The 17807-nt window shown below is 44.0% G+C and overlaps 1 protein-coding gene across 1 annotated transcript in view; it reads right to left on the bottom strand.

Annotated features, from left to right (window-relative positions):
• Positions 1 to 17807, bottom strand: part of SPIDR (scaffold protein involved in DNA repair) — a 276652-nt gene that overhangs the window by 140225 nt on the left and 118620 nt on the right. Inside the window, exon 8 of the mRNA XM_070382423.1 lies at positions 7301 to 7514. Coding sequence (XP_070238524.1) covers positions 7301 to 7514 — 214 coding nt within the window. The remainder of the gene's footprint in view (positions 1 to 7300; positions 7515 to 17807) is intronic.

Raw genomic sequence — 17807 nt, 5'->3', positions numbered from 1 at the left:
AACAGAAATCAGAATATCTGGAAGCTAGCAATGTGACAGTAAAAGACAGAGAAAGAAATATGAAGACTGAGAGACATCTGTCATGTGTCATGGTCACCCACCTCTTAACTCGACCCCTTGGGGAGCCACAGAGAAGGTCAGTATGGCAGAGGCTGCCCTTGAAATAGGCTCCCAGATTTCCACGAGGTAAGGAAAAGTGGAGCCAAGTGCCCAGAAGCAGTCAGGCAGAGCACACATAAGGACCCAGAGGACCTAAGTTATTAATACGCCCTGAGGTACAGGAATATTTGGTGGAGGATGGCTACTGAGAGATTTGTGGAAGAGCTGAGAATCTAAAGAAACTCCCATATAACCTCTAGGGTAACAGAGGCCCTGCCTGATCAAGCACCATAAGGTCCAGGAGTATCCTCTGGGTCCCAGCCTGAGTCAGAGGCAGTCCCAGAGCCCCTGATTCAGAGAGCAGCTGGTCCTTCAGGAAAGAACCCCTCACTGATATCCTAATCCTGTCAGTTAATTCCTCCTTCTTCCCAAAGCGTTACTTTTGGGGACAACTGTGCACTGGAGGGAGAAGCCTGGTAGGCTGCAGTCCACGGGGTCACTAAGAGTTGGGCACGACTAAGTGACTTCACTTTCACTTTTCACTTTCATGCATTGGAGAAGGAAATGGCAACCCACTCCAGTATTCTTGCCTGGAGAATCCCAGGGATGGCGGAGCCTGGTGGGCTGCCGTCTATGGGGTCGCACAGAGTTGGACACGACTGAAGCGACTTAGTAGCAGCAGCAGCAGCAGTGCACTGGAGAAAGAGAAAGCTAGACCTTTCGGACTTACGGGTCCCTGTCCTGATGTAATGTTGATCCCCGAGGACTCAATACCCCTGTGCTCTACTGGCCAAGTTGAAGGTTTCATGAGTGACAAACACAAATGAAGTCTGTCTTATGATTATCTGCCCAGATCTTGAGTTTGTGGATGGAACATATACTCAGAAACAGGAAGAACTCCCACCTTTGCACCTTGATTCATATAATGAGAACTGCTGTGATGAGATGAGCTGAAAAGAAATCCAAAGTTTCTCTGCACTGCAAACAACAATGAAAGAGATACCACATCTTCTGAGGGATCATCTCAGAGACTGAGACAGGCACGCTGCTGACTCCTCTCTCCCCTCCTGTTTGGCATCAGGCCTCCATAGAACACAGACGGCTTTGAGGATGACAGCAGTTACCACAGATTTTACCAGGAGCAGCCCCTGCTGCAGCTGCAGATCGAGCTGTGAGTTCTACTGGAGAGAATCAGCACATTGCCTGCCCTGGTTGGCAGCTACTGATCTCAGAGCTGAATGTGTATGTGCAGGTGTGTTTCTCTGTCCCAAACAGCAGAGAAAACAGAAAGCTACCTGCTTTCACCTGGCCGACAGCAGGCTACTTCCATCTTGCTGACATTACGCGATATAAACTCCAGTTCTCACTGCAGCTCAGCCTACAGGAACCTCATCATCTCACTGTTTCACAGGACAAGAGGGCGTCATACAGATAGAATGTGTTAACAGGAAACAAAAGGTAGCCTAAGACACCCTGGCAATACAAGCCTGTACCAATGGACAGAAGATAAATGCTAAAAGAATTCAGAGTAAATTTTGTGCCCTGCGCAAAGTTTCCAAAGGTGCTATGATGTGGAAGCATGTTAAGGTATTTCCTCCAAAGAGAAAAACTGTTGCGCTCTTCATCTGCTACCACCAAAAAAGAGGCACGAATGTCAGTATCTCTCATTCCACCCACCTGTGTTCTTCTCTATCTCCTGAGTGACCTAAAAGGCTCAGCATTCAGCGAGGTGAGAGAACGCACTCCATGTAGGCCAGGATACAACAAGGATCTCTGTCCTGGTCTCAGTAACTAATGGAAATGCCTACAGCTGATTGAGATACTTGGAGCCAAAACAGAAGAGCAGAAGGACCAAAGGTCTGGGGGCTAAGACATGCTTTAGTCAATAAATAACTGTTTTCCTTTTGACAGGAAATCCTGGCTTGCTGCTGGCTCCCAGTGGTGACAGGACACCTGACTATATTAGATAATCATGCAGCCTTGACAAGGGACATGAGATGGCCATGGACTTATCATGAACTGGGCACTATCTGATTCAACTAGTATTAGGGAAGGATACATCCAGGAATACCATGTCTGCAAGTGAAAGTGGTGTATGTAGCATACTAAGGGTGAAGAGCATCTGAAACTAAGTTCCACAAACAGGAGGCTTGTACTCTTGCTTTACCTACTCCTGCGACACCGGCCATCCTTCCCTCAGCCCACACTTACGGCCTCATAGGAAAGTGCATGACAAGTAATCTGAAGAGAAAAAGTCAGGTCTGGTTTTCAGATGGGCTGACGTGACAGAGGGCAGTGGCTGGAAATAAGCGTGTTAGCCAACTCATTGGAAAAGATGATGCTGATCTGGGAAAAAAAACCCTGATGCTGGGAAAGACTGAGGGCAGGAGGAGAAGGATAAGATGATTAGATGGCATCATCAACACAACAGCAGGAATTTGAGCAAACTCTGGAAGACAGTGAAGGACAGGGAAACCTGGCGTGCTGCAGTTCATGGGGTCACAAAGAGTCGCACACAACTTAGCAACTGAACAACAAGAAGAATCATGAAACAGCCATCTAATAAGCACAAATCTATTCCTTGAAAGCTGGTTTGATTTCTACATGAAAGGCAGGAAAAGAGTAAAAATCAAAACAAAGTGAGACAACAAAATATACTACCCTGCATGAGTACATTCTACTCAGAATATGTTTCCGGAATACTTGGCAGGGCATGAGGAGGACAGCAAACTGCACCCGTATGCCTCTGCTGGACCACCAGCCTACCTTCCTCAACAGCTTTCCCTAACGCAGGGGCTTCAGGTAAAGACAACGCCAATCCAGCTGCCTTTATACGCAGGGCAACATCACAGGAGAATCATGCCATGGCTTCCCAGCAGTCTCCAACAGTCTCCCACTCTCCATGGCAACCTCCCCAGGACCTGAAGAGAATCTATGAAGCATCTACTGCTAGAACATGAAGTTGCTTCCTCACAGATCCAAAGTAACTTAAATAACTACGTGTCCATGACACTGTTAGTAAAAACGGTGATAGACACAATGCAAGCAGATGTGACAGTCAAGAATTTTGAATGTTATGACCCAACTGCCTGCATCAAACAGCTACACTTAAACTGTATTAATTCTGTTCCCTCATCTATAGTATGGAAATGACAAATTCTACATCCCACAAAAGAGAGCAGGTAACAAGTTAATTCTGTATTGGACTGGAGTCATAGTTCTTAAATCAATTATTTTTAAAATCCTTAGGATTCTAGATGCAGGTAAAATCAAACAGGCATTTCTATTTTCTGTTACCAGAAAAAAGAAAAGGGTCTGAGACCAACTTTGGAAAGGAAACGGAGTCAGAACTCTTTTTACATTACTGTCTTCTCTGAAGGAGAAGAGTATGCAAAATGATAAGCTGATCTGTTCATAGACATTGTAGAAGGTAAGAGCTGACCTTCAGCCCAATGAGAAAGTGGTCCAGGGTTCAGAACCACTGAGAGACTGATGCTGTGACTGGGGTTAGAGAAATCCCTTACATATTAGTGTTCCCACTACAGTAGTCTTTGGATTATTCTTTCAAGATTACATTCCTAAAACAGCTAAGGATGGCATTTTTACTGAGCATAATTACTGAGTAAGCTATTAATTAACATATATTCATTTTCAACATTATTTTCAAACTTCCTCAAAATATCCATGAATGTTCCACACGGTTTTGAAAAAAAAAAAGCCTGATACTATTAAAAAAATATGCTTAAGATTTGTGGTCAAACATATATCTACTTCCCAATCATCAACCAGACTACTCTGATTTTTTTCCGCCTGGTGATTTTTCTCCAGCCATTAAAGGATGGTGATGGAGTCCCTACAGTGTCGCCATGCTGGGCTGAGCGAGAGTATGGCTCCTGTGAAAACAGCTGGAGACCCAAGGATCCTGCTTGTGCAGAAGCACTGTTCCTGACTGCTTGGTGCTGACTGATGAGGACAGCACTGCTGTTAAGTGAACACTACCTGTCCTGTAAGCTTGTGGAGAGAGAAGGAAAACTTCCAAGCATTTTCATGTTAGCTAGGCTAGGAAGATCTAATAACTGAGTGCTTTCACAGATACAAATACTGGTACACATATTCCCACTACCATTTCAATTCCTCAAAAATGAGCTGGTTATCTAATCTCAAGATTTTCTGAGAAAACATGGATCCATGGACAGAGTCTGGAGTCTGGCGGGCAACAGTCCATGGGGTTGCAGAGTCAGACATGTCTGAGCAGCTAACACCTTCACTTCGCTATGGTCATATGGTCTTGCAAAGCACCAATCACATGTGCCCTGCCCTCAAGAAGCTCACCATGGAGCGTCAGACAGAAGTGTGACTGAAATGATTTTCTATCAGATGTCTTATAATAGCAGCGTGTGGAAGGCACAATGTGGCATGTAAGCAGAGCAACCAAGAGCGTCTTGAGTTGGGAAGAAGAGGCAAGGAAAGCATACAGAAAAGGGGCAGGAGAGGCATAAGTTTTGTCACGTGGACCTGGGGTCATGAAAAACCCTCTAGTAAGAAAGAACCATACCTACAGAGGCAGAGGGGTGGGGTGTGTGTGTGGACTCTCAGTGACCACAATAAGCCACTGAAGAACAAGACCATGCAAAAGTCACCCACTATCTATTCTGGCTTTTGTCTTTGTTTCACAGATTATCATTATGTTAAAAATAATAAAAGAAAAAACAACTTCGAAAAATTAGGAGAAACTTCATCATTCTAGCTAGGACATGTACGGATAAGGCATGTTATGCTTCCATGATCTGAACTCCCAGAAGGCAGAAAGCAGCATTGTTTCCAAGACCTTTCAACTAAGAATAAATCTATACTGAATTATGAGATATTTCCTGGGTTCGTGGATGTGCTTTAATCTGACAGGTCACGATGTGTCTGTTTATCTGACAGAACTCGTGTGCTACATGGAGTGTTCCAAGAGGGAGACACACCAGGAGAGCCGGGCAGCAACACTGGCTGCACTTTCTCCACCCAGGAGCTCCGGGGCTGTGCTTTGCGCTAACAGCCCACCTCTGGAAGACCACGGCCAGAAAGCAGACATATTTTTAAAACAAGGAAACTTTTCGCTTTTCCAATCTTTATTTTTATGATAAACAGTACACGTGGGCCAACTGGAAGGCCACATTAGACATGAAGCATTCCATTCATTCATTAATGTATAATATTTAACCAAAAGCTTAGTGCTGGAACCATAATGTTTCTAACAGGCCTTCACAGCACTTGTGCCCGTGCCAGGAGCTGCCTGTGTTGCTGGATCAAAATGACTGATGTGTAGTTTCTCTGAAAGAAATCAACCTTGCTCAAGACAGAAAAAGGGCAGGATCTGCTGACCTCAGTAAGTCTTCCTCTTTCAGAACAAATCCACAGAACACTTTATCCCTAGGACTTCACTTAGCTTACCCTAAATGTGTCACCTCAGTAAGCAGTGTTGAACTCAATGCTCTGTTACCTAAAATACTCACCAAGATTACTTCCTAATTCTTCACAGAATTTTCAAAATTACTGTGTGAAGTCGAAGCCCCTGAACCACACAGTTATAATTATGTTTTATGTTATAGAGAAAAACATGTAGAAATAGTCTGGTTCAAAATGGAGTATTTATTATCATTTATCTTCAGTCATCTTATGGAAAAGCACAGCAGCGTATCCCACCATGCGAATCAACAATTATGTATTTACCTCATGATAACTTAATGAAATATAAACTTGTAACCTGTGTATGATTCTATATGTGTATTATATTGGTCAATTTTAAAACGTATTAAAAATTTAAATAAAGCAATTCAAGTTACCTGCGATATCCTCAGCCTATTTGGAAGAATTGAATTAGAGACTAATGCTCACTCACTATAGACAAAATGAAAAGATCCCTCCTCTGGGGAAGAAGTTAAACTTAAAGATCTTTACAATGACAATGACAATGTTAGTCACTCAGTCGTGTCTGACTCTTTGTGACCCCATGGACTGTAGCCCACAAGGTTCCTCTGTCCATGGAATTCTCCAGGCAAGAATACTGGAGTGGGTTGCCTTTCCCTTCTCAAGGGGGTCTTCCCCACCCAGAGATCGAACCTGGGTCTCCGGCATTGCAGGCAGATTCTTTACCATCTGAGCCAGCTGAATTCAAATCTAAGAATTCATTGATGAATGAAATTTAAAAAATGCCAGTAGGGGTGCTTTCCTGGTGGTCAAGTGGTTAGGAATGCACCCTGAAATGCAGGGGATACCAGTTCAACCCCTGGTCCAGGCAGATCCCACAGGCTGCTGAGTAACTGAACCTGTGCGCCACAGGTGCTGAAGCCCATGTGCTCTGGAGCCACGCACGGGAGAAGCCACCGCAGTGAGTCCATGAACCACAAGCAGAGCGTAGCCCGCACTCTCTGCAACTGGAGAAAGCCCACACAAAGCAATGAAGACTCAGCACAGTCAAAAATAAACAGATAAATAATTAAAAAAAAAAAAAAAACTGCCAATAAAATCAATATCCCTGAGGGACTTCGCTGGTGGTCAGTCCAGTTGTAAAGACTCCACGCTCCCAGTGCAGGGTGCTCGTGTTTGATCCTTGGTCAGGGAACTAGACACCACATGCCAACACTTAAGACCCCATGTGACACAGTGAAGACTGAGGGTCCTGCCACAGCCAAAACCTGGAGCAGCCAGATGAACAGATAGTTAACTTAGTAACCCTTAAAACAAGTCTGTGCAAACTTTCCCTCTTTTTATTGTGGTAAAAATTAATATCCTATGCAGAAGAAAACAAACATGGTATCCTCAAAAATAATTTCTGATCCACTAGTGACCACTTATGCCCCGGAAGATTAAACCCCTATTTCATCTTACTTTATGATTTTTACCCCTCCGACAAAATAATCACCATTACTAAAATTACATTTCTAAGAAAAATAAAAACAGAAACAGCCAGATTTTATAAAAACATGGCCCTTAAGCAGAAATTTTGATGTGGACCTCCACCCCCACCAAATTATCGAAACTTTGTTGCCAGAAGTACAAACAAGCCATGAGAGGCAGTTCAGAGCTTCTGTTACATAAAACCCATGTTGAATCCTGGCTCCCTTCCCCTGGCATCACCATATAATAAAGTCATAAAAATGTTCCTGATAACAAAGTCTTTTGAGACACACTCACAGTTGGTGACTGCACTCACCAGGGAGGATAGATGTGGACAACATCCTGTGGACGCCCCCTGAGACAGTGGGCAGTCTCCTTGGTGAAGAGAACCTTCAGGCTGGCCCCCACAGCCCCACCCTGAGAAGGGCCGTCAGCCTGTAGCTCTGACAGCTGCCTACACGTGGCGACGTGGACACTGCATTCCTCATGCAGCTCTAGAATCTTCACAGTTAAGACACCAGATTTTATACCTGGAAGGAGATGAACAAAGGCAAACCCATCATTTCATAAAGCATGTTTTTACTCTAAAACTTGAACCCTTTCAAAAACAACAACAAAGGGAGCATGACCGGGGTCCCCCTGTCTCACACGCTCCTCCACTTCATTACCTGCTCTGATTGCCTACTTGTAAACGATGCAGTATGACTGACCAGCTGCAAATACTATAACAATCATACAGATTAAAAGTTGTGGATTTCTGTGGAATAATGGGAGTTAGGGCTCGAGACTGAAGTGGATGGAATTTGATCTGGATTCAATCACCGGCTCTCTTATTAAGTTGGCCCAGTTACACAGCATTTCAACACTTCATTTTTCTCATATGTAACATGGGGATCATGCCACCTGCTTTGATTAATATTTTTAAGAATTAAGTAAGATAAATAAAGTTGACAGTGTGCATAGCCTGTAACCATATAGCAGAAATGCATCCAAGGCCTCTGTCACATGCTCCTGGAGATCGAGACAAGGCCACACAACTCAGTGTTGTAAGAGCCGGAAACCAACCCAGCATCAATCGGTGGCCAGTGGGTGGGCTGAGGGGGTGGACAGAGGAGACTCCACGGCAGCTACATGAGTGGACCTGATCTGTGTGTATCAGCTGGGAGAGATCTCAGTAAATAAAAGGGGTAAACAAGCCGTGGGCAGCCTAACACCCTAATGCTATTTCTCTCAAACACAAAGACCAATAAAATATCATTACAGACACAAATGTCAGACAGTTACAGAAATATGGACTCGTAAAACACACAGAAAACTTGTGATAACCACTGCATCATGAGAGAAAGGAGTGTGCCTCAGGATGGGAAGCCAAGAGACTTCAAACTTATCTGCTATACTGTTATAAAAATACGTGAAGCGGAAGACACAGAAGATTAATGTGCTGTTAATCCTAGTTAGTGACTACTTATTACTTTTATTACTCTCTGCTTTTTAATTAAAAAGTAAATGCATTAAATGAGATAAAACCTAAGTGTCTGGCACGTGTCTTGTTAATAACAGATACTAATACAAGTTTCATTGCCACTTTAGCTAACCGGTTAATGAAAGGCTTTAACGGAGCCAAGGCTGTGGATATACAGTTTAATCTCGTTTCCATTTCTTAAAAAAAAAAAAAAAAACCCTTTCACTTTTCTCCATCATTTTCCCCTCTTCCCCAGATTGTTCCATACTCTCCTCTCTCTGAGTGCCAACAGCACTTCACGTATGAAGTAAGGTCACAGCACCTCCCCAGAGCACAACTGGGAACAAGCGTTTCTAAGGCATGCGTCTACCCTGAGGAGGGGGAGGTACATGAACAAGCACAATGCTAGGCTGCACTGGTCCCTGCAGGGAGTAAAAACACACCATAAGAACAGCACTGCCTAGGAAGGGAAGACGGACTCGGCTCTGCCACTACAGGCGTCTCCAAGTAAAAGGCAGTGCACCCTCAGCAAGCGAACAGGAAGAGAAGTCAGCATATGCGGGGTCACTGTGCTGCACACATTTTTTGCCTGCGCTGGGCAGCAGAGCAGTGGGCGGAGTCAAGTTCACTGGCAGCAAAAAGAAAAGCCCTAGGGTTAGGGCTAGCCACAGGAACATTTCTGGACATATTTCAGGAATTATTAAAACTTGTATGCGCACTCAGGGCTCACCCCCAACACTATCCTCCGCCACTGGCAGCGGCTGCTGCCCAGGGCTCTGAGGCCTGTGCTCCCCAGTACCCACTGCCCCGCTGGAGTTCAAGGGCCAGCGCCTGTCCAGGCAGCACTGTTCTTCCTCCAGTTACCAGTCACTGTTACGTGCGGCTGATCACAAAGTGACTTAGGTTTTCAATGGTCTGCCTCCAACTCTACAGTCCCTGACAGATTTTACAGAAGGCCAGACACTACAGAGACATGTAAATAGTATGACAGTAGAAATACCTGTAATTCTGAGTCACACTGCTACTGACTGCAGTTTCTCTGAAGATTTTTATGAGAACTCCTGACAATACCTAATAAATATGAACCCTGATCCGACCATTACCACTGGACGCTTCCTGACTAACAGGTCTTGGCTGCAAGTGGGGCTCGGGGGCTAGGTGGGGGGGTGTGAAGCTCCTCCCACAGGCCAGCGGGGAAGCCGAAGTCGGCTTTCTCTGGAGAAAGGAAGCAGGGTAACCTCCCCTTCCTCGGCGGGAGACAGAGCCTGGACAATCCAAGACCAATTATGCATTCGATCCAAGTTTCAATCCGAGCACAGCAGATACTGGTTTTACAAATGACCAATTTTGCAATTAGATGAAGGGGAATACAAAAAGGCTATTCTGTGATGGTGGGACAACAGTTTTTCATAAGCCCTGTTGAGACTCGGTCGAAGCTTCTATCTATGTTGTCAAGGAAGTGTTTCCTGAATCCCAGCCACAGGCAGTGTTCCTTCCCTCAGAAACCCTCAACTGCCTTATCTACACTTATCTTTCTCATGAGAACCCTCCTTTTAGAATGGAGATGGTATCAGCTATTGTCTAGAACACTGCAAACACCGAGAGACACGGAGAGCATACAGTGCAGGGCCTGGTTTGCTACCCGCGCAACAGAGGCGGCCACTGTCATCACAGCGCTGTCACAACACTGACTTTCCAAGGCATTTCTACATCTATTGATATTCTCGCACCTGATCCACAATAACTCTATGAAATAGGTAAGGAATATACTAATCTCCCGTTTTGACCAGTAAGAAAACTGAACAAGTCAGCTGCTCACATGACTTCTTCAGGGCAGAGAGGATCACTGGCAGGACTCAGGGGTTAGGGTTAGGTGAGAAAACAGTGTTCTCATGAGTCCTGGAAGCAGTGTCTTGAGGGTAAATGCCAGTGAAAGACAGGAAACTGAGGATGCTTTTACCCCTGTTTTATTATACTAAAACATTGGACTTGTTTAAAACAATTTTTTTTTTTTTAGGTACACCAGGTTGAGAAATGGACTCCAGTGAGGCTTCTCACTGGCAGGACACAGTCAGGATTTCAACACTGGTAAGGAAGAGTGTAATCTGACAGAAACCAAACTCCGAGGAAGAAGAGCTCGAAGACCAAATGGAGGGTACGGACAGCAACACAGCACCAGAGCGGGGAAGGCTTGGGGAAGACCACTCACAGGAAATACGCCACCAGGGCTGAGCAGACAAAACGCTCCGCGCTACAAGGGAAAACAGGCGCCTTCCAGGCAAACATCTGCTGAATGAATGCATCAATAAGAGACTTATTTTTATCACCTAACTGCTCTAAAAAAAGTCTTTGCTTTTAAATAAACAAGAGGTCTAAAAACAATCAAGCAAATAATATAATTTGATATTTGATACTTGAATTGATTTATCTGCAATATACAGGTGGCTAGAGTCCATTTATAATACATGTTAATTCCAATCTTTCTCAGTGGGTTACATTGATGAATTAATATATATATTGTGAGGACAACTTTCATGAATACCTACATAAAAATACTATGCAAAAAACTAACAAAAATTATAAAAGAAAGTAGCAAGCGAGCCGAATTGCTATGTGGGGAGAAATATTGAAATCATCCTCCTATTGAGACAGAAACATCTGTAATTTTTTATTATGAAATACCTTTCATAATGGTTGCATTAACTTTAACTTGTTCCATTTACTTATCCAAATGTTGACCACAGAGTAATTTGGGATTTTCCCCATATTATTACTCTTTGTCTTCACAGATATTCCAACAGGCTAACCTATAAAGAGTCTGGCTTTAAAATACATGTCTACTATTCTCTGAAACTGGCACTTTTTCTCTTCATCAGGCCAAATCATCAGCAGGTGCCCGTCATGTTTCCCTCGGTCCTCACACCTCATGTACACACATGTGTTTACACATGCACACATGAAAACACACATGTGCACACACAGGCTGGGGTGCGAGGGCAAGACAGTAGAGCAAATCGGGGCTTCCTGTGCAGACAGAGGAGCAGGCGTGTGTGTGATGGGCAAGGGACAGGGGACAACAGTGATATCAAGATATCAGTGTTAGGCTTAGTAAGACTGAGATGTCTCTTAGTTATTACAACAGCCTGGCCCCAACTGACCTCCTCAGTCTGGTACCAGACTGCTCGGCCCGATCCCAAGGCCTTCCAGAGCTGTCTCTTTCCGCGTAAATTTGATGACAGCCATTCCTGTTCTTGAACGCTTCAGGGGCCAACCACTGAGTAACCCAAACAACGGTCCACTGTTTAGAAATGCTTTTGTAACCAGTTACTTCTCCCTGCTCTGCCCTCAAGTTCCACAGCTCTCAAGAAGCTTTAAATTATTGCCATACTCTCAGTTTAAGAAAGCACTTCATCACCATCTCCCAGGTGAATGCTCTGACCACAGTTGTTTCCCGTTCAGTAGTTTATCTCCATTATGTCATCACTGTAGCTCTTACTTACCAAGATTTTAACACATAAAATGAATAATTTTGTCTACTAAATCATTAACTTTGCACTGTACTTAGATAAATACCAATGAAATACGTATGAGCTGAATGAATTCCAACAACACAAATCGGTGTAAAGAAATTTGGGACCTCTCTTCTGTTCTTGATTTCACTGCCGACCAAGATGGTTGTGACCTCCCTCCCCTCAACTGGAAGTGATGTGTACCCAAGGGACGCAAAATAAACTGCAATAAACACTACAGTCCAAAAAATCAAATCCAAGTGGTATTTGATCTATTCACTCTATTGTACCACTGCTTATTTTCATGAATATATACTGAAAGTTGAATTGTATTTATTTGTACACAACTGTACTATCTTTTCTTTTGAGATGTTACAACAATGCCTGATTCTACCAATGATCTCAAACACCCAGCAACAGTATAGGCCTGTGAGTGTTCAGTTACTGAGTCTTTAACTGCACTGTCATTGTTGCGGTTCAGTCATTAAGCCGTGTCTGACTCTGCAATCCCATGGGCTGCAGCACTCCAGGCTCCTCTGTCTTTCACTATCTCCCGGAGTTTGTTCAATTTCATGTCCATTGAGTTAGTGACGCCATCCAGCCATCTCATCTACTGCTGCCCCCTTCTCCTTTTGCCTTCAATCTTTCCCAGAATCAGGGTCTTTTCCAATGAGTTGGCTCTTACCATTAGGTGGCCAAAGAATTGGAGCTGCAGCTTTAGCATCAGTTTTTCCAATGAATATTCAGTGTTGATTCCCTTGAGGATTGACTGGTTTGATCTCCTTGCAGTTCAAGGGTCTCTCAAGATCCATCTTCAGCACAACAACTAGAAAGCCTTCTTTATGGTCCAACTCACATCCGTACATGACTACTGGAAAAATGACAGCTTTGACTAGATGGACCTTCGTCAGCAAAGTAATGTCTGCTGCTGCCTAGATTTAGTTTTTCTTCCAAGGAGCAAGTGTCTTTTAATTTCGTGGCTACACTCACCGTCCTCAAGATTTTGGATCCCAAGAAAATAAAATCTGTCACTGCTTCCACTTTTTCCTCTTCTGTTCGCCATGAAGTGTTGGAACCGGATGCCAGGATCCTAACTTTTTTTAACATTGAGTTTCAAGCCAGCCTTTTCACTCTCCTCTTTTACCCTTATCAAGAGGCTCTTTAGTTCCTCTTTACCTTCTGCCATTAGAGTGGTATCATCTGCATACCTGAGGCTGTTGATATTTCTCCAGGCAATCTTGATTTCAACCTGTGATTCATCCAGCCCCACATTTTTCATGATGTACTCTGCATTTAAGTTAAGAAACGTTACTCTGCAGGGTCACAATAAACAACCTTGACATACTGCTTTCCCAATTTTGAACCAGTCTCTTGTTCCATGTCCAGTTCTAACTGTTGCTTCTTTACCTGCATACAGGTTTCTCAGGAGACAGGTAAGGTGGTCTGGTATGCCCAAGTGCATTATTATATTATTACTAATGCTTGGTACTCAAAATTTTAGTTTCTGAGTAAATGTTGTAAGCTGCCATCAGATTCATTTCACAGATAATTTCACAATAAAATTCATAAAGCTCTAACTAGGAGTTCTAGATTATAATACCTAAAAACTGAATTCTGAGGAAATTTACATCTTAATCCTGTAAAAGCACAATTATTCTTTGTAAAACTTATGCTCCCCCTTAAAATTTTAAGTCATCTGGCAATGATGAACAGACACATTTCTTAACCACAACTGCTTACTGAACTGTAAACAATTATGCTTTCACTTCTTGATTCTACATTTTTTTTTTTGTTTTGGCCTTTTCACCCAGTTTAAAATATTCTCTTCCAAAAGCCACAATAATTCTAAGCATGAAACAGAAATCTGAAACCCAAGTCTTAAAAAGAAAAAAAAAAAAAAAAAAAAACCAGACAAGACAACATGGCCTGAGAGGCTGTGATGCCCATCACAGTCCCTAGCAATGTGAACAATGGAGAGAGCACGTCAGCCCCTGGGATCACAGAGACACAGAGCGGCCACCAGCTGTGTCAGAGGGTCTGTTCTCTGCGGTAGCCTGCACTGTTCTGGAGAGGGTAAATGAGCAATGGAAGGTCTCATTTTTTAAGAAATTCAAGTAAGGAAAAAGCATACAGAAATTCCAGGAAAGCAACAGACCCCTCAGCAAAGTTCATACAAAACCAGAGAAGAGGGAGTACTCTGGAGTGCATGCCTGTGTCCCCCTAAATCCACATATGCAAGCCCTAACTCCACGCTGTGGCTATATTTGGAGACAGACCTCCAAGACAGTAATTAAGGTTGACAGAGGTCATGGGAGGGGCTGATGTGACAGGATTAGTGAGGGTCCTTGGGCGAACAGAGCCACAGCTTCCTGTATCTCTTTGCCGAGCAGAGAGGAAAGGCCCTGTGAGCACATGCCCAGATGGCCGCCGTCTCCAAGCCATGAAGACAGCTCTCTCTAGAAACTGACCACGGTGGCACCTCAATCCTGAACTTCCAGCCTCTAGAACAGTGAGAAAATAAACGTCTGCTGTTTAAGTCCTGTGGTCTGCGGCATTTTGTACAGCAGCCAAAGCCGAGTAAGACAGATTTTGGTACCATGAAGTGGGCTTCTGCTATAGCAAGTATCTGAAAATGTGGGTGCAGCTTTGTAACTGGACAGTGGGCAGAGACTGGAGAAGTATGAGGTACATATTAGGAATACAGATGTTAAAGGAGATTCTGGTGAGGTATCAAGCAGACGTAAGGAACAAGTCATGGACAGCGGAGGACAGGGGACTGCTATGGACCGAATGTTTCTGTCCCCACAAAATCTTTATATTGAGGTCCCTAACGTGATGGTGCCTGGAGGTGCAGCTTTGGGAGGTGATTATGCCAAGACAGAGCCTTCAAGAATAGGGTCAGAACCCTTATAAGAAGAGACACAGCGAGGCTCTCCCTCCTCGCCTGTGAGCACACAGCAGAAGGCAGAAAGAAGCAAAACTTGAAGATCTGTAAAATTCTCAGCCTGTCCATAATGAAAAAGCATACTGGGACAAGGATCCCAACGATGTAGCTAAACGATCACTCAGTAAAGAGATTCTGTGAGCACAGACACTACCAGTCTGCATCAGAGGAGACAAAGACCACGGGAAATGAAGGAAGGCTGTGAGGCTTCTTCACAGGACAGAAAAGCTAGCCTGCAAATATGTGTCACCCTTCAAAAAAGGGAATGATGACCCTAAAGGCCACCCAGAGATCCTAAGGGCTGCCACTCTCACCACAAGGCCGGGCAGGGCTGGTATTCCCTTCTGTGCTTCCAAGGGCAGGGCTGCATCTTGGGTTTGTGGGGAGAAGATGCCCTTCTCCGCCCCAGGGGTGGTGTCTCTACAGAGAGCCTTCGGTGAGAGGCCCAACAGAGCCGTGGGGGTGACACCGTCCTCCAGGGGGCCTGGGTGGCAGAACACTGAACCAAAGAGGATTTTCCTTGACCTTTAAAATTAATAGAATGACCCTTGGTAGTTTCTGGGCTTGCTTGGGACTTATCACTGCATTCTTCCTTCCTGTTTCTTCCTGTGGAAAGACAATGTCTGTCCTATACCTGACCACACTGTATCCAGAAGCACATGACTATGGTCTCACAGCTATTGAGGAATTCTGTCTCAGGCTGGAATCGAACCTCAAGTCTCACCTACATCTGATTCAGACATCTAGACGAAACTCTGGACTATAGAGCCAATGCTGGAAAGGCTTAAGGGTTTGGGGGCTGTTGGGATAGAATGAATGCATTTTGAATGTGAGAAGGACATGAACTGTTGAAGGCTAGGGTAGAATATTTGAGACTGAATGCTTTGGTCCCTCAAAATTCATACACTGAAGCCCCCTCGCCTCCCAGTGTGGATATAGTTAGAGACAGGGCCTCTAAGGAAGGGTCTAACTTAAATGAGGTCATAAGGATTGGGGCACCAATTCTAAAGGATTAGTGTCCTTTGTTGCTGTTCAGTTTCTAAGTCGTGTCTGACTCTTTGCAACCCCATGGACAGCAGCACACCAGCTTCCCTGTCCTTCACTATCTTCCGGAGCCTGCTCAAAGTCATGCCCTTTGAGTTGGTAATGCCACCCAACCATCTCACCCTCTGTCATCCCCTTATCCTTTTGCCTTCAACCATTCCCAGCATCAGGGCCTTTCCCAATGAGTCGGCTCTTCGCATCAGATGGCCCAAGTGCCCTTAAAATAAGAAGAGAAACTAAAGAACCAGATCTCTCTCTCTCTGCATAAGCACGCAGCCAGATGGCAACTGCCTAAAAGCCAGGAAGAGAGCCTCGCTAGAACTAGATCTTGCCAGCACCCTGACTTCAGAACTTCACCTAAAGAGCTCTGAGCAACAACATCTGCTAGCCAAGTCACCCAGTCTGCGGTACTAAGTTATGGCTGCCCAAGCTGACACAGGGCCTAGTACGGGTTAGATTTCCCAAGGTGAGCTGTGTGTGGGACCACCTGATGTGCAAACTGACCCTTCCACTCTGAGTGCACCCAAAGCAAGGTCTTCTTTATTGAAAAACTTCCTTGTTTAAAAACTTTCCTTCATAGTATTGTAGGTAGTATTTTTGGCTCAGAAAACAGTGTTCTAAACAGTGTTCTAACAGTGTTTTAAAATGGTGTTCAAAAATCATATTGCCCACCTCCTAGAGTAGTGGAAATAAAAACAAAAATAAACAAATGGGACCTAATGAAATTTAAAAGCTTTTGCACAGCAAAGGAAACTATAAACAAGATGAAAAGACAGCTCTCAGAATGGGAGAAAATAATTGCAAATGAAACAACTGACAAAAGATTAATCTCCAAAATATATAAGCAGCTCATACAGCTCAATATCAGAAAAACAAACAGCCCAATCAAAAAATGGGCAGAAGACCTAACTAGACATTTCTCCAAAAAAGACATACAAATGGCCAATAAATTCATGAAAAGATGCTCAAAAGATACTCAATATTATTCATTATTAGAGAAATGAAAATCAAAACTGCAAAGAGGTATCACCTCATAGCAGTCAGAATGGCTATCATCAAAAAATCCACAAGCAATAAATACTGGAGAGGGTGTGGAAAAAGGGGACCCTCCTTCACTGTTGGTGGAAATGTAAATTTATACAGACACTATGGATAGCAGTATGGAGATTCCTTAAAAAAAAAAAAAACTAGGAATAAAACTACCATATGACCCAGCAATCCCACTACTGGTCATATATCCTGAGAAAACCACAGTTCAAAAAGACATATGTATCCCAGTGTTTACTGCAGCACTAGTTACAACAGCCAGGACACGGAAGCAACCTAGATGTCCACTGACAGGTGAATGGATAAAGAAGATATGGTACATATATACTATGGAATATTACTCAGCCATAAAAAAGTATGAATTTGAGTCAGTTGTAGTGAGGGGGATGAAGCTAGAGCCTGTGAAACGGAGTGAAGTCAGAAAGAGAAAAACAAATATTGCTTATATGTATATATGTGTTAGCATATAGATGGAATCTAGAAAAACAGTACTGATGAACCTATTTGCAGGGAAGGAATGGAGACGCAGATGTATAGAACAGACTTGTGGACACAGTGGGGGAAGGAGAGAGTGGGACGGATTGAGGGGGCAGCACTGACACATACACGCTGCCCTGTGAAAAGCAGACAGCCGGTGAGAGGCTGCTGCATGACGCAGGGAGCTCAGCCGGCGGCTCCGCAACGACCTAGAGGGCCGGATGAGGGACGGGGAGGCAGGCACAGGAAGGAAGGGATAGGTGTACAATCATGACTGATTTGCACTATTATACAGCAGAAACCATCCCAACACTGTAAAGCAATTTCCTCAAAATAAAAA

Source organism: Bos mutus, chromosome 14 (genome assembly GCF_027580195.1).
Source record: "Bos mutus isolate GX-2022 chromosome 14, NWIPB_WYAK_1.1, whole genome shotgun sequence".
Taxonomy (NCBI): Eukaryota; Metazoa; Chordata; class Mammalia; order Artiodactyla; family Bovidae; genus Bos; species Bos mutus.
Note: the sequence above shows the minus strand (reverse complement) of the source record. Positions and strands in the feature narration are given on the sequence as shown.